The sequence below is a fragment of the Balaenoptera borealis genome (genome assembly GCF_965194805.1).
Source record: "Balaenoptera borealis genome assembly, chromosome: 14".
Lineage (NCBI taxonomy): Eukaryota > Metazoa > Chordata > Mammalia > Artiodactyla > Balaenopteridae > Balaenoptera > Balaenoptera borealis.
This window is the reverse complement of record NC_138875.1, coordinates 12,764,241-12,782,572: the sequence shown is the minus strand read 5'-3', so window position 1 is coordinate 12,782,572 and position 18,332 is coordinate 12,764,241. Positions and strand designations below refer to the sequence as shown.

General features: G+C 37.5%; 1 protein-coding gene across 1 annotated transcript in view; it reads left to right on the top strand.

Annotated features, from left to right (window-relative positions):
• The window catches only part of PHLPP1 (PH domain and leucine rich repeat protein phosphatase 1), a 213,351-nt gene that overhangs the window by 177,116 nt on the left and 17,903 nt on the right, over positions 1-18,332 (top strand). Inside the window, exons 11-13 of the mRNA XM_082353754.1 lie at positions 4,068-4,268; positions 6,791-6,953; positions 16,765-16,895. Coding sequence (XP_082209880.1) covers positions 4,068-4,268; positions 6,791-6,953; positions 16,765-16,895 — 495 coding nt within the window. The remainder of the gene's footprint in view (positions 1-4,067; positions 4,269-6,790; positions 6,954-16,764; positions 16,896-18,332) is intronic.

Genomic DNA, 18,332 nt, shown 5'->3' with positions numbered 1-18,332 from the left:
CTGTGCTTTGTTTCAGGACAGAATTTGGCTGTAAAATTTAAGGGTGTGCTGGGAATTACTGAAAAAAACAAAACAAAAAAACCTAGATTAGCTAGAACAGACGAACAGAATGTGCCAGGGAAGAAGAGAGTAATTGCTCAAGAAGCAAGAAGTGGATTTGTCTCACTGCTGTCATGGGCAACTTTCCAAATGCTTCAGGGCAGGAGTCGTATGTGAGTCTTTTCTCTACAACTTTTGCACTTTCTGCTAAGAAAAGTTTTTGAGTACTGTGCTATTTATTAAGTTATTTTAGGAATGGAGTTTGAAGCGCTGTGCACATGTGGTCTTCACACTACCCAGCAGGTGCCCTGCTTGACCTCCAGCTTTTTTGGAGAAGGCCTTTGAAAACGTCCTCAGGAAAGTTTTATTATTACTGTTTTTATCAGTTGAATTGTGTTAGGAAATAGTGGACTCTTTAAGATTGGTGAGATCTGGGTTTATTTCTGGCTCTGACACTAATTACTGTTTAACAACAGCCAGGTAATTTGACTTTTCTCAGCTTCAGTTTGTCTTCTGTGAAATATAAGGGGGGCATCTCTGGGATGTTGGGAGAATCAAGTGAAACAGGAAATAGGAAAGAGCTGTGGTCTCTAGAGAGCACTTTACAAATGAGAAAAAGTGATATGTTACTGCATTTCTCTAATGATTATAAGAGGGTTGCATAGTGAAGAGGGTTCTATGGATGAAACTCTCATGGCACATTAAACAAGTCTTTTATAGAGTTATTACAAAAATCTATAAGGGAGAAGCTTGAGGAAGTTCTCTCATATCGTATTGAGTTGAGACCAAACTCAGTGCTTTAGGAATTTAGTTTTGGGGAGGCTTTGAAAGCAGGGGGTGGGGTTATACACCATATTTATTGAGTAAAACCATTACCCATACTGGAGAAATTTTACAAAATTAAAGTAGTTGCTCATTCTGATGGAAATACAACACCCAGATTAAACCAACTTAATTTGCCTCCTGCTGAAACGTGCGATTGTGGGACAGGTATTTTATTTTTAAAAGGATGGGTATTGAATTTAATTTCTCAGAGACTATTATAATCAAAAATGTTTTTAGCCCAGTTGTTTGCTCTTTGACTGTTAACTAACACGATGATTCAATCAGGCTTTATTCAGTTCAAACTAAATCCTTTGGAACCAGCCCGTGTAGTTTCAACTTAGTTTCATGTCCTGGAGGGAGGGGTGCGGGATTCCCCCGCTCCCCCCAGTTTCCCATAAAGAGTATAAACTTCAATACTGGCAAATTTCAACAAGATGAGAGGACAAGTCTTTTTGGAAATCCCTCTCTTCCCTTCATCAGATGTTGTAAGGAGTTTTTAAAGTCCCTTTTGCAGTTTTCTAGATGAGCATTCACTAGTCAGTCTTTTTTCCTTTCAAAACAACATTCCCTCTTTTTCTGGCCTAAAAATACGCAAATATTCATGAGTTAATTTCTTTCTTTTCTTTTCATGTATCTATAACTACATATTTCCTAGAGAATTGTATTTTAATGAGATTGTCAGAGTTTCCCAGCCAACCCCATTCCAAGATGTTTTAGGGCAATACATTTTAATTTTTTCTAATTCTACACTGAAGAAATCTTAACAGGGTATTTAAGTCAGGTGATACAAATGGGACTCTTAAAAGTACTTTAAAGAACTATGGTGCTGGAAGGGGTTTCCTTCCTATGTCAAAACCATTTCAGAAACTGCATGAATGACCTTTATTTTCTTCTCTGTAGCACACACGACTATAATTTCCCATGACTATTTATGGTCTGTGCAGCCTTTTTCTTTTCTTTTTTTTTTTTGTACAGCCTTTTTCTAACTCCCCCCCCCCTTTTTTTTTTTTTTTAATGTCAACGGAATACGTGTTTCTTTAATGGAAAATGTTCTATTTTGGGGAAGCTGCTTTTCCTTAGATAAGTAGTGGAGTTGGACTGTGTGTGTGTAAGTGTGTGGAGGTCGCAAGATTGGAGAGTATTAGCTTAGTGGACTGAGGGCTTGGGATGACAGTTTTGGTGATGACTCCCGAATACAAAGCTTTCTTTTTATCCAAGATTAAAAATAACTGTACCTGGTATTCCAGAGTCTTCCTATTTAAGGAAGATTTTATTCTTTTTTTACTAACATATGGTAAAATAGTCCTGAATTGAATGCTGAACATTTCAAACCTGGGTGGTTTTGAAACGAGAAACGCAGTTCATTAACAGGGTAGTTCTAGGTAAGGGGTGGGGGACAAGTCAGCTTTGACCTTGGTTACTATGGCAGGTGGGTCCTGTGGGCTGGACGCTCTCCATGCTCGGGTCCCTGCAGCTTCACTGTGGAGCACACGTGGTGGAGATCCACTGTGAAGCAGCAGGGTTGTCTGCCCGTGAGCCATGCACAGTTCCTGCTCTGTCCTTCTCTTCCCTTTCCAGTGATTTGGAACTGATCACAGCAAGGATTCTGTTTCAGTTCTCCAGCTTTGCATTTTGCATTTGTCTGTGTTTCACAGTAACTATGGAAGGAATTACAGTTTTTGACAGTTTTAGTTATCTCAGGTGTAAAAACATTCTTCATAGTTTAGCTATTGTTCACGCTATCATTTGGATAACTGGTAGCATATACATCTTGTTTTAATGTAAGTTTTATTGAAGTATAATATAGATACAGAAAAGGGACCATATCGTAAGCGTAGCACTCGATAAATTTTCTCAAAGTGAACACACTCATGTGACCAGCACTCAGATCAAGAACCAGAATGTTATCATATTGGAAAAATTAGAAGCTGTCTCCTAGACACTGCTTCCCTTCCCTGACTTCTAATACCATAGATAAGTTTTGCCTGATTTTGAACTCGATAATTATGGAATCATGCAGTGTATCCTCTGGTATCTGGCTTCTCTTACTCAATATTATATTTGTGAGATTCATCCTATTGATACATGTAGTTGTTCTTCATTTTCACTTCTACGTAGTATTACATTATTTTACTACAGAGTAAATTATCCCTTGCAGTTGTGAATATATGTCAGTAAAATATGGTTTGGGCATCATACTGAAAAAGACTTAGTCACTATGTGATTTAGTTGTATTGTGATCTAATGTCTAATTATTTTATTACTTTAAGAGCTCTTTTATTTTAAAATAGGCAATTGTTTTTCCCTTCTTAAGACAGAATATTAATTTTATCTTATCACTATCCCTTCGACTCCCCACCAGCTATAAAATTAATCACTTTCTCTCACCTTTGTGCTTCCATAAAAATTGATTTCTCTTTGTAGTTAATACAGATAGCTACTGTGTTCATTATAGACAGTGGAGTCACATATCTATATGCCTGCCAAAGCCAAGACCTATCTTTTTTTTTTTTTAACTTTTTATTTTATATTGGAGTATAGCCAATTAACAATGTTGTGATAGTTTCAGGTGCACAGCAAAGCGACTCAGCCATACATGTAGATGTATCTGTTCTCCCCCAGACTCCCCTCCCATCCAGGCTGCCACATAACACTGAGCAGAGTTCCCTGTGCTATACAGTAGGTCCTTGTTGGTTATCCTTTTTAAATATAGTAGTGTGTACATTGTCAATCCCAAACTCCCTAATTATCCCTTCCCTTCATCCTTCCTCCTGGTAACCATAAGTTCATTCTCTAAGTCTGTGAGTCCGTTTCTATTTTGTAAATACGTTCATTTGTATCATTTCTCTTTAGATTCCGCATATAAGTGATATCATACGATATTTCTCTTTCTCTCTCTGACTTACTTCACTCAGTATGACAATCTCTAGGTCCATCCATGTTCCTGGAAATGGCATTATTTCATTCTTTTTTATGGCTGGGTAATATTCCATTGTATTTATATGTACCACATCTTCTTTATCCATTCCTCTGTCGATGGACATTTAGGTTGCTTCCATGCCAAGACCTGTCTTTAAATTCATGTTTCTAAACCCAGTTTCTAATATGCCAGGTATCAATCAGAAAACTTCTAGGTTTGTTGAGGATTCTGGACTAGACCTGTGGCTTATCAGTGGGATTCTGTTGCATTTTTGTCATTGTAGCCTGAGATTCCTGAATGCATCTGCAAACAAACTGGAAACCCTTCCTCCAGCCACACTTTCTGAAGAGACAAACAGCGTCTTACAAGAGTTGTATTTGACGAATAACAACCTCACAGATAAATGTGTGCCCTTGTTAACAGGACACCCCCATCTGAAGATTCTTCACATGGCCTATAACCGACTTCAAAGTTTTCCAGCAAGGTAAAAGAAGATCACAAAGTGACATCCTTCATTGCATTTCTGAAAATGAATTCATAGATGGAAAGGCAAAAACTAACATGTTTATTTCCCAGATAATGTAAAGCTTGTTCCTACCGATTCTTATTCACAGTGTCTTTTATATAAGCCATTGTCAGCATTCCCCTAAAGAGAAATGTGTTCATTTTTCTAATATGAATGTATCCAAGGACCAAATTGCTAGAATGTTCTTATGATTTTGAAATAAGGCATGTCATCTAGCAGGTATATTTTTTCTTTTGCTTCCTTTTAACCAGTCAAATTAAAAAAAAAAAATTAACCTAGTATGGTGTGTGAGAATTAGAACGTAAACTAGGAACCTGAAGGTTCTCAGTTAGCTAATAGCTTTTGTATTTATGCTTATGGTATAAAAAGCAGTGGTGGCCTGTGCATTCATAGAAACTGACATTACAAATAATTTATGGCTCTTAGAAAATTCTACTTTTAAGTCTATTTTAATTTTAATTTCTAATTTTGGGGAGCAGTGGCATTGTATCTTGCTTTGAGTGAAGCTTTAACAAGTTAGGTCTTAGAACTCACGCCCACACATCAAAGAAGCAAACACTAGCCCCTCTGTTATTCTGCTGCTAACTGCGACTTAGCACTGGGCCAAAGCAAAATATGGGGACAGCCTTTCTCTGCTAGCATCAGGGATACCAGTCTGTTGAAACCCTTACTAAAGGAGGGAGGCCCAAATATGCATTGACTTCAAGTATTACTCTATTTTTGTAGTATACATTTATTTCTTTACTTTTTCCCCTCATTTTATGTTACTGATTAAACTTTTCTTTCTTTCTTTCTTTTTTTTCTTTTAATGTACTTTTCTTTTACTATGGAATGAGATGATATTTTTGGAAGAAAACATAGTAGTCACATAACAGTAATATCTCTGAAAGGGCTCATGGCCCTCATTTGATGGTGAATGACTAAGCCCAGCAGGAGAAATGATCATCAGCTCAAATTCTGAGGGTATCCCCCAGTGACCCATGCCAGTAGTAATCACCCTAACTACAGAGAATTTTTTTTGACCGCCTTCTTTCTATGTCGAGGGATAGAAACTTCTTTAACATATTTTCTTTCTTGGACCTGATGTCTATACTTTCAATCTTTTTTCGTGCCTGTTACTCATTGATTTTTCCACATTTCTTTTCACAATATGATGACAACATATTCAAATAATAATCTTACAAATTCAGGCTATCATAGATGGATTACTTCACAGTCTGTGCATACACTGTTGTTTGTAGCATATCCTAATACCGTGTTGAATGTTAATATATTAAAAGATCTGATTTCATAAGATAAAAACTTAGTTCTTGTATCTTCGGCGTATATTTATTTTCAAGTAAGCAAATAAGGTAACCTTTATTTTTGAGAGAAAACAGAAAAGCAATAAAGTGTTTCTTGCTAAATTTTTTAAAAGGTTTATTGTGACAAATGAAACCACAGCAAGGAGAGGAGATATCAGTAACTCTAAACTAAATGATTCAGATTGTAAGTTTGAGTTGCACTCACTGGGAATTCTGTACTTGTTAGATTCCACCTTCACAAGTGGTGGAAAAAGGGCCAGAGGAGTGATAGATGCATTATAGGTTTGTAGAGGCAGAGGGTTTTTTCCCTCCAGATTTACAGAAAATATAAGAAACCCTAATTCTGGAGTTTTTCTTTATTTGGTTACTGTAATTATTGATTAATGTAATTAAATAGTAATTCTACATTATAGGTTAAGATTGAACAATAAAAGACATTCTTAAACAAAAGTGTTCAATTATATTAGGACTTGTTATTAAGGTAAGATCAGAAAGGTTCTTTCTTTGTTTAGCAGGAGTTGAGAGAAATTTCTTTTGGGTACAGATTGACTTTTGGGCATTGCCAGGAGGTCGAGAGATGATCCAGATGACCTTTCAGCATCCTACTCCTCATGACCACCTTGTTATCACAAGTGATGTCCAAGGAATTTGGGGAGTGGGGTTTCAGGAGAAAGCATATTTTCATATAAACCATACCCTTTTCTACTCTATATATTCCCTTGAGGTTTCAGTGCCAATACAAAGAAATCATACTCTCACACTAAGCTCTTTTAAAGCACATAGATTCGATTAATGCTAACTTTTGACCCATTTGAGTAGGATTTTCACTGGAGTTCAGACTAAGCTACATAGTAAGGTGATTGTTGTCAGGATAACGTAATTCACACACAGAGTTTTCATAGGAAAAGGACGTCCATTTTTCTTCTTGTTGCCAATTCAGAGAGCTGAAGTTAAGAGTTTCCGTTTTATAGTAAGAGAGGAGGTATCAAAATACTTTGATACTCAAAAACAGTAGTGAAAAACTTGTCTGTTAAAATGACTAGTGCAAGTGAATCTTTAAAGAATCTTCAGAGTCATAGTAAATTACCTTTTGGTTCTCATTATCTATTATTTTCTTTCTAAATTTCCTTATAATTATTTTGTGACCTGCCCACCCTTGGATTTTCTCTTTTTTAGTAAAATGGCAAAGCTGGAGGAACTTGAAGAAATTGACATCAGTGGGAATAAACTGAAGGCCGTCCCGACAACTATCATGAATTGCAGGCGCATGCACACGGCGATTGCTCACTCCAACTGCATCGAAGTCTTTCCTGAAGTTATGCAGCTCCCAGAAATCAAGGTACGTGGGTCGATTCCATAAACTCCAAGCTTCAAGTCCACAAAGAGACTTGTTTTCTCTAATTCATCAGTTCAGGATGTTCGCACCCTTGTTGGATTTCCTCAGAATGAAGACTTCTCTGTTGTCCTTGCTCCATCCTTCCTCACCACTGGGCTACACCTCTGAGTCGGCAGAGGGAAAAAAAAAACAGTAATCAAAAAACACTGGACTAGGAGTAGGGAAAATTGTATTCTGAGCTCTGTCCCTAACTAGCCACATAGCCACCTAACTCTTTCCCATCTGTCTAACAATGCTTGTCCTGCTTATTTCCAGGGTGGTTATGAGACTCAGAGACTGCATCAGGTTTGATAGCAGTTTGAAATAGTTAACAGTACCTCTGCACACCCCTCCCCCCAACTCCCCTAATTAAATAGCATCCACCACCCCAGCACCCAATTAGTAATAATTCCCTATATAGATGTATCTCATTACTGTTACCATTACCAAACATTCACTTCAATTTAATGAAACCTGACAGAGCAGATAGTATTCCCATTTGGTAGGTGAGGAAACTGAGGTGCTGAAAAGGAAGTGGTTTCTATAAACTGAAGACGGCAAATTGGTGGCAGAGACATTCTGCAGTTCCTGGCTCCTGACTCAGGGCAGTTTCATCGGGCGAAACCAGTTCGCTAGAATGAAAGCCATCTAACAACTTTTTATTCTTTTTTTTTTTTTTTTGGAGCAAAGAGTAAGAAGTTCTTTCATCTTGCATTTTAGCATTTCTGATTATTAGTTTTGTGCTTAATAAAAAATAATTCTGGTTATAGACTAGGAGCATATTCTAATCTCCTAAAAAGGAACAAAAGTCATCCTATTTGAAGACACTTTGAATAGCATGAATAAGTTTTCACCACAGGAGTTTTTGTACATTTACATGGTTGAGGTGTGTACAAGCCATTTGATAAGTGTGTGCATGTGTGTGTGTGTGCTTAAGCCATGAGATATTTTACTGTGAGCGCACTGTCACCTCATACCTGACTGTGGCGTTTTAGAACACTTACTGTTAACTCGCAGAAATATTTCATTTTTACTTTATATACCTTTTACAGTAGGTAAGAGGTGGGGCTCTGAAGGAAGACAGATCTAGAGGTGGATCCCAACTAAGAGCTGCTTAATCGCTCCGTTTCCTCATATGTAAAATGAGGGAAAGAACAGTGCTTCCTTTACAGTATTGCTGTGAGGATGAAATAAAATAATACGTGTAAAGCATTTGAAATAGAAGTGGCACCTGGTAAGAACTCTGTAAATATTAACTATAATTAGTTACAAGGCCTCGATAGGGTTCAACTCTGATGTCGATTATATGGAGCAACTGTTTTGGCTGATGATCAACAAAATCCAGGAAATCTGTCACTTAAGCAAATGCTTCTTTGCTTCTATCCCAGGAACAATGTTGACAGCTAAGCTTTCCAGGGGCTGCTCCACTGCCCATTACTCGATGGGGGTTGTGGTGTCTGTCACGGGGCCTCATCAAACAGGTCTCTGTGCACCGAGGTCTCGAGATTAACCTCCTGTTTGCTGGTCTTACTTTCTGCACCTGTCTTTTAATGTTATATAACTCTGAATTGTAGATTCTTTTTTTTTTTTTTTTAAGTATCTGGTTTAAAATACAGATACAGATAGACGTTTAAACTTTTCAAGTTTTGACTAAATTTTGCAAAATACGAATGTTACTCTATGAAAGCAGATCTTCTCTTAGACCCTTGCTTGGATTCCTGGATTCTAAAATTGGTGCCCTCGTGTTTCCATTTAATTCCTTCCCCTGTTGTCTTCTCCTGTACCCTGCTTTACAGCTCCTTTTAAAATTTTACTTTTGGTATTACTTTTTTTTTTTTTCCTACAGTTTTTCTTCTTTTGTTCTTTGATTTTTAACCCCAGATATTGTATCTTAGCATTTTCCTTATGTTAAAAATGTCCAGTGTTTCTGACCCAGCTCTTCCATTACCAAGAGATATTTTGTTGCTGGGGTTTTATTTGGGGGGGTGGTGGTGGTGAGCAGTATCAAGTCTCCTTTATGTACAAAATACAAACTTTGCAGCCCTGGACAGATAGTGTTATTAAAAAAGTAGTAGTTAATATTGTTTGAGAACTCTGAACTGATATTTTAGTGTTATTTCATATGAGAATATTTTCAGTTGCTATATAAGTATTTATGCAGATTTAAACCATCCAAGGACTTCCCTGGCGGTCCAGTGGTTGAGACTTCGTGCTTGCAATGCGGGGGGCGTGGGTTCGATCCCTGGTTGGGGAACTAAGATTCCACATGCCGTGCAGTGTGGCCAAAAATAAATAAATAAATAAACCATCCAAAAGAAAATTCCTGGTAAAAATATTTGCTGTAAACAGATGATAAAATACCTATGAGAGTCTTCACTGCAAACTGAGCCCTAAAGCATGTTTCTAATGGAAAAGAAATCATTTTTTTCCTAAGTTGAAATACTCCAGCTGCTATTAAAATATTATCATTGAGTTAATAATCCTAGATTGTATTCTTATTGCTTCTTGAAAATAAAGTACAATAATTATAAAGTATTTCATAGAAGGTATGAAGATCATTGCAATTATAAACATTAACAGATAATTTAAAGAGGGTTAATATCCTGGTATATTTAGCGAGTTCTCTGTGAGCCGTCTCATCTGTTAAGACATTAAAGAAAAGTGCTTGTTCACTGCTTTGTTACCAAAGCTTTAAAACCAATTATCATTTAAAGGGTAAACAAGTTTTCTTACTAAAATATATATGCTAAAATGTAGTTTTTTATTTTACTTTATTTTTTTTTTAATGTAGTTTTTTAAACTTGTAAAATCAGGCCATTATTCATGTACCCCTAAAGCAGAGACTATATGCATCCCCTATTCTTGGATAAAATTTAGATCTGGCCTTTTCTCATTTTGGTGCATTTGGTGAGATCTGTTAAAGTGATCATCAGGCATCAAATTCTGTACTTGGGCAGGAAGATCATATAAATTCGTAGGAAAAAAAGTATATTTTTTAGAGCTTTTCGATGAGCTTAAGTGCACCCAAAGTCCTAGTAGTTTGGTTCCTTAGTATTGATATTATTGTCTTCACCTTTGTTTAGCACCTTCAAATTAGTCTTCCAAACCCCGCCACCAGTCCTGTGTTCCTGGAGCAGGTCATGTTCTGTTCTGATTCTAAAATAGACAGACCTCCCTCTGGGTATAGATCAGCTCTCAGTCAGCTAGAGAGGAAAACTTAATCCTAGAGTTACCACATAAGCCAGACTTGGCTTGGCTGGTCCCAGGCCGAGGTCTTCACGTAGGCTGCTAGAGCTGATGAACCTAAAAAGCAGGGTGGCCGCGGGTGTGGCACTCGGTTTCTCTTCCTCAGGGGCCCTTCGCCGAACCACATGGCAGTCACATTGATAATACAGGAGTTTTGCAACAACACCAAAGCTTTTAGTTGAGTTACTTCCAATTGGGGACATAGTCCTACCTTTTTTGAAGTGTAGTTTAAGCAGATGAAATAAATGTGTGACACATACAATGAATGAAATTTGAAATTTAAACACCATATATCAGCAACTTTTGTCAAATTTTCCATTTCCCTGTGGTGTCCTGATTCTGATTACTGGGTGAACAGCATCTTTTAAAATGTTTTAAATTCTCTTCAGAAGGTTATTTTCATGTTTGTGCTATGCAGTAATAAACCACTTGGATAATTTGAGTGACTTCATCTTTAGGACTATTATTTCACTTCATGGAGTATGAAGTATTTTTAATATGCCACACTCTTGAGAACAATGGCTACAGGAAGTTGAATTTCCCTTGGAATCAAGCCATGTTGTTGTTTCTAAAGTGAGACGAGAGCGAGAGAACCAGCTCAATCATAGAACACAAAGAACATGGGGAAACGGCTAGGTCAGAATGGATGAAAGAAAAGGCATTAATTCGTTGGAAAGTAGGATAATGGAAATAAAGACAGATCAGGGACCAGTTAGATGTCAGTTTGGTAGAGTAGTTGACCTACTAGACTTAAAAGGTCATCTAGGAACTGCAGTATCCAAAAACCAGGAAGCAGGAGCAATTGTCATTATGGTCCTGGAATCTGGGTAATGATTATTTAGGAATTCTTCTAACATTTGGGGAATGTGGCATCCATTCCTGTTTGGGACAAGAGCTAAGGAAAAAGGAATGAAGCAGTGTCTACCAGGACATGGCCATTTAAGCCACTTTTCTCCCTGCCTCACTAGCAACTCACCAGCAGGAAGCTAGGACTGCATAGTCTCTGTCTTTCAAAGTTGGGATAATATATTAACTCAGACTAATTTGTTTGTTTTTTTAACTCTAGTTTTAAAAATTATTTCAGCAGCCCTTTTAAACACAAAGCCGTGCCTTTTACAATGAAATACTGCGTGCATCTTATGAAGTGGGTTATGTGTACATACAGATAAACAACTGGTCCTCTGTGAGCGCGTGCATTTTGAAAGTATCCCTTTAGAGATGCTCCTGGAGAAAGGAGCACTTGTGACCATGAGTCCTCAAAGCAGTTGGCTGTGAAGTGGTCACTATCCTGCTCTTCAAAGTCTTCTATCGGTAAGGAAAAAGAGAAGTGAGCTCATATGCCCCCAAATCTGGAATACAGCCTGGAAGCATCTATAAATTTCTTTGAAGTCTCCTTTTTGATCTAAAATTACATGCTAATTTTGTGTTCTACTTTTTACCATTTCTTTTAGTTTTAATGTCAGAGTAAAGGCTCTTCCTCTCCATAATCTTTGAGTAACACTGAAGCCCCCAGAAGCATGGGCCAGGTGTCCTGTAACTTTGTGATACACCACTGAGTCTCCCCAAGGGCACACATAACCAATTTTATGAGGTAATGATTAAAGGAATTGCTTAGTTTTTAAAGGATGCATTTTCTTAAAGTCAGATTTTATAAATAATTTATTTTGGTGTTTAAGGGAATTCGCTATTTGGAGGAATGGAATACTATTTGATGGATCGAGGATTTTTTTAAAACAACGTTTTACCCTGATTGTCATTTTTGTCAAGTAGTTGCCAATAAGGTTTCCTAAATCTAAAATCCAGTTGAGAAAAATCACAGATACTGTATATAAATTTAAAAGGAAGAGTCTGTACAAATTAAAGTTCTTCTTTTGCAGCTTCCTGAAAGGTGGGGAGGTTTAAACAATATACATTCCTGAATAATTATAGACAAATACACTATGACATAGAAAAACCGAACTTCAACCTTGGCTCTAGGGTCTGTGTTTAAAGTAAAAGGTTCAGACTGGCTCTCTTAGTTAATAGGTTTACTTAGATGTGTGAACATCCTACAGTGATGATGACTTAGCCTTTTGCAACATCAAGAATATGTAGTAGTTTAAGTGTTAAAAGAGAATTTGACTTAAAGTTATATAATGAGAAATACTACACATGTGTGTACATGTATTTTACTCTAAAGCTAAAAGTTCGGGTTCCTATAGAACTCTGAGAGAGGGAGGTGGTATAGACGACTTCAGCGTGAGACATAATCTGTAGTTCACCGTTTGGCCCCTACCTGCCTCTCCAGCCTCATCTCCTGCTCTCGGGCCCGACCACCTCCAACCACACCAACCACTCTTGCTTCGTGTCCTGGTATACCATGCGTCACTCTGTCTCCTGCCTGGTGCACGTGCTGTCAGCGCTTGCTAGATGCCCTCCTGTTCCCATCTGCCTCTTTATCTTTAATTTGGATTCTTCACAAAAATCCTCCCCTGGAAAGCCCTCTCTGTGGTCTCAGTAGCTGCCCCTTCACTGTCACAGCCACGCACACTTGTACACATTGTTGATCATAGCAGCTGGAGGTAGGTAGTGGTGTTTATTTCCCCCTTTAGCCTGGGAGTTCCTCAGGGTGGGGACTGTGTCTGCCATCTCTCGAGGTCCCTGATGTCTGGCTTATTGTCTGCCATTTAGTAGATGCTAAATAAATGTTATTTTGATTGAATACTTGGATGTATTTGCTTCTTTTGACTTCAAAATGGAAATTAGTGAACGTGTTCGGAGAGGGAACATGTTATACATCAGCAGCTTTCACCTTGTGAGGACTAGGGAGTGTAGAAGGTGAGTGGGAGCCCCACCATTTGGAGCTGTCAGAGCTGTTGAGCAGCACGGGTGAGGTGGGGGACTAGCTGTGGTCTGAAGAAGGAAGAAGCAAGGGGGTTGCAGAACCTCAGAGCTCACTAGCTCTGTTAAGTTGCTGATTCAGGGCAGCACAGGCAATTATTTGGCAGATAATGAATAATACACTGCTGTGAAAATTGATATGTTTATTTCTTTAGTAATGTTTTGTGAGGAATCATCATAATTAAGATATTGCAACTTTTGTGATAATTACACTTGAACTATACATCACATTGTATTCCCTTTTCTTTAAGATACACTGATTATTTTCCTATACTCATATCTAATTGTATTAGCAGTCATTTCCTCTAAATCATGAGTTCCTTCTCAACTATGAGTTATCTCACTTTTTCTGAGGGTTGGATAATTCTGTTTTGAGTATTCTTACCAGAGTTTTGCATTATAGCAGAGTGATTTTTGTTACCTATGTCCTAGAATGGGCCTGAAAGAGGGGATGATAACGTTTTAGATTCAATATTCTATTTCACAATGTATTTCCAAGAAAATTTTAGTGCACTAAATATAAATACGTACATTAAACAACATAGAATATGTGAGTACTATTTTTTTCCGCAGGTCTCACTTCCAAATTTTCTATTTTCTTGGTGGTCGCTGTTACAATTATTCAGTCAAAAAGTGTTTGTTGAGGACTATTAAAAGAATAGGAGATAGTACTTGTAAGTAAAGCACTCACTATCTGCGTTAACACCAGTAGATTGGCACCAAGTACCAGTGTCCTGTAATTTTTAGGAATAAACCTCCTTCAGTGTGCAGAACTATATAAAGGTGTTTCTTTGCTTATCTGCCCTTAAAGAAAAGAGTTTCCTTCTCATGCAGAAACAATAGCATTTAAAAACGTTATCAATTGCTTTGCAGTGCTACTTATTCTAGACTGAATTTAACCTAAACATGTGTATCTCAGTTCCCATCCTAAGAAATTTAATTACTGAAGAACCTTCTTATAAGATCGATTCATTTATTCATTCAACAAATAATTGTTTACCAAGTGCCAGGCAATCGATTGTTTATTTGTTCCTAATTTCGGTGAAGGCATCTATCGAGCCTCTATTCTTTGCAGTGCACTGCACTTCCGATATAGGAGGAGAAGAAGCAGTCCCTTCTCTCTAGGAGCTCGTGGTCTAGTGAAAGAAATAAATAAGCAGATACTTATAACAGGGGACATCTAATTGAAACGGGCGCTGTAGTGGAATTGAGTGACATTGTAGTGGCGTTGAGTCTTAAAAGAATAAGGCAGATTACCAGGTAGAAGGCAAGGATAGCTTGAAGAGTTCCATTCACAGAGAATAGCATGTGCAAAGGCACAGACAAATGAGAACATGACACATGCAAGAGTTAACTTTGACACAGCTGAATATAGAGTGTGAGGAAGCAGGTGGTGAAAGGTGGGGTGAAGGCCTTAGTTGACATGCTGAGCACTTTGGTGGCAGATTGAAGGGTAGTAGGGAGCAACAGAAAGACTGAAGCTGGAGTGTGATGTGATAGAACAAACCACATCAGAGAATCACCCTGACAGCATTGTGGGGAATGCATCAGAGGGAAGTGAGACTGAAAGCAAAGTTCGGATGCCATCGTAATCCTCCAGGGGAAATGTGATGTGGGTCAGAACAGGACTGCGGGACCTGACTGCCATGAATTAAAGACTTGGTGACGAAATGGGCCTGGGCGGGGGTAGTGCGTAAGCACCATCTCTTAAGATCTGCGTTACCATCGCCAACATTATCTTTATAAGTGAATACCCTATTGAGCTCATAATTTGATAATTTAAAGAATGAGCAATTTTACGTCTACAGAACTGTGAAAGTTTAAATCTTTAGAGGTAACATTAGAAAACATTGCTCACCAATTTCAAAAAATTCAGTAATGTTCTAAAATGTCTTTACTCTTTCCCCGTAATGCATGCTCTGACCTCTGAATTCGTTTGTGTCAACCACTTACGTTCTCTGTTGCCCACACCTGTCAGTCCTTAAGCTCATGTTTCATCACCACCAGGAGACTGTATTGACACCATGTGTTGTTTTATCTGTACTGATGTATACTGACCATACTGCCAGAATAGCCCATTATGAACCAGTATTATCAGTGTTTCATTAAAGTCCAGTTGGCTATTCATGCAACCATTATTTATATTTGGAAAAACAAAAAAAGGAGATGACCATGTCCCTGTTGTTAACGTTTAGGTTAAGTGAATTCTTGTACTTCTGTTGAAAGTATTAAGACTATAAAAGGTGTTGGGAGTGAAGATATAGAATAAGTGAAATGTAATGGAATTGTACCTACATTTATGGGTTTTAAAAGTTTTTTTATATTAATAATAAGGCTAAAAGAAACAAAAATAGAATTCTAACACTGGTTGTGTTCAGGTGTTAAATTTAACGGTAAGTTTTCTAATCTCTGTCCAACTTTTTATAATGTGGTTATAATGCTCTCATAATAAAAAAAAAATTACAGTGTATCATTGGTACTGTTTCAGAGCAAGGGTATGAAACAATTTGTGTGGAAACATTGTATTGTTTGAATTCAACTGAGGATATATTTCTCCAAAAATAGAGGTTTTCATTTTACCCAGTCTCTACCCCTCCCCAATCCATAACAGATTTAAGTTCTTTAAAAAATTTTCCAGATAAAGATGAACTTGTCCACTTTAAGACTGAAATTCTTGGATACAATTTGCCTTTCAGTCCACCTTAAGATTTTTAATATGCTCTTTAGGCATTTAAAAACATTATAATAAGGCACCAGCTCAAGCCAGATAATTGAATGCTTTCTCCCCATTCTGCCAAATTGTTGGTTACACATTCTCTTATCAGAAAAATTGTCAACTGTTCTCTCTTGTGCATGTGATCCTTCTTCTACTCTGGTCCCCGCTCCCATAACAGAAATGCAGCACCTCCTTTTGGGACTTAGCTCATTTAAGCCTTACATTTTGCAAGAAAGGTGGTGTTATTCCCATTCACAGATAACACATAAGTTTTGTTCTAATCGGTATGCTGAACCTTTTTGTGGCAGTTTCCCAAGTGAGATTAGGCAGGGCTGTTGGAGAGTCCAGGTATTGGATACCTGGGGTGCAGGATCTGTATTTGACTCCTGCCTTTTTCCCGTGCATGTAGTAGGCAGGCCCACCCGCTAGTCTTTCGCCACTTTCTTATTTAGCTTCTTTTGAATTATCTTCCCATTTGAATATTCGTTCTCTGCCTTCTCCTCATTTTGCGTGCTTTTTGGTTTGTTTTAAAAACCAAAGACAAGCCCTTTAAAGTTCCATCTTGATGTTGTAACTGTAACCCTCATGGCCACAGCAAGTGCGGAGATATTGTGAACAATGTGAGTGAGACACTATCTTTAGGCTTTTTCAGTTAATGCTTAATTTTTAAATGTAGAGATGATGTAAAAGGATGAAGCTGGGGAGTATGAAGAACATGGAATTTGTGTTATTCAAAGAAAGTAAAATTTTAATTACATTTAGCAAAGTCTGTTTTAAATGTTTATGGCAGAATAGCAGACCAACGTAGTTTCTGCATTTGGCCGTCATAGTACAATGAACGGTCACACTGATATTCCTGCAACGAGTAGGGGCATAGAACTACCTGAACAACTTCTCCAGGCCATCTCCTCGTGTTTCCACTTGTTCCTTCAGTGCGTGGACCTGAGCTGTAATGAGCTAAGCGAAGTCACTTTACCAGAAAACCTGCCTCCAAAACTGCAAGAACTAGACCTGACTGGAAACCCCCGACTTGCCCTCGATCACAAAACCCTGGAGCTGCTGAAGTAAGTATTTTGTGAAGTGCTGCAGCCCCATCGCTATTCACTGAAAATGACATTTATCACTTAATCAAAACATTAAATGGAATATGAAGCATCTGTTGACTTATTAGGTCTATCTACACACATTTGAAGTGAAGTGATTTGTGAGTCTGTAGTTCACTAAAATGGACGAATGACCAAAAAAATTTTCACATAATTGGATACTCGTATCCTTTCAGAAAGTTTTTGAGAAAGTGTCCAGACAAAAAGAGATGAGACTAATGAAACCAAAGAGGAAAAGGGGATTTAAAGACACAGGAGAGAGCAGTGAACAACCAAGAAATAAATATACATCTCATTTATGAATAATATGGTGTGATGCTTAATGCAAATGTTACAAAGGAATTTTGCAAGAGATTCATAATGTGGGGTAAATGAACAATTTGGAACTAAAATTCAGGTTGTTTAAACAAAACTGGGAGAGTAGGGTAGTTAGATCTTGCTAAGTTGTCTTCCTGTTTTGGGAAGAGAGTTCATTGGTACTGTCTCATGTTTTCTGTTGATGAAGAATAACAGGTTGGAGTTCACTATGTAAAACATGAAAGTTAACCTTGTTAGAAAAGATGTCTTTATAACTGTTCATCACAGAACTCTAAATATCAATAAAATTAAATTATGCTTCACATAATAAATATTATACAGCTACTAAAAACAATGATGTGGAGTTATATTACTAACTTGAAAGATCTCTGCATATGACGTTAGGTGAAAAGGAAGTTTACAAAGAAATTTGTATAGTGTAATCCCGCTTTTTGTAACATAAATTTGTGTGCATTTGAGTATGTGTGCGTGTGTGTGCACATGCACAACTAGAAAATTCCTAAAAGGATATAAAACAAAATGTTAAAATGATGCTGTTCTCTGTATAATATAATTATGGATGGTCTTTACTTTCTTCTTTAAATTTTTCTGAATTTTCAGAATTTTTTGCAGTGTATCTTAAAGTAACAGTCCTAGACATCGACACACATTAGACATTGTGTATGCCATCTGTGCTTAAACCCTGTTGTAATATCTGTTGCTGAAAGTCATCTTCCAATATCTTAGAGAAAACTGAAAAGGAGAAGAATTTTGAAAAGAAGAGTAATATTGGTGGTCCATTATTATTATCCTAGGCTTTAGTACATATCAAAATTTGAAAATCACCTAAGGTGATTCCTGGTTGGAATTGGCTTAATTAGTGCCTGTTCGTTGATATTTTAAGTACTTGATGAGAAAATTGATTTAGTTGAAGAATATTGCCTAAGTACAGTGTCCTCGGGAAGCCACAGGGACCCAGGCTCTCTCCACTGTGTATCAGTATGTAAAGCCTTGGCCCAAATCCCTCAGTGTGTCCAGACCTTAGTTTTCTCATCTCTTAGGGAGGATGGCCTACACACTGTCTAAGGGACTTCCAGAACT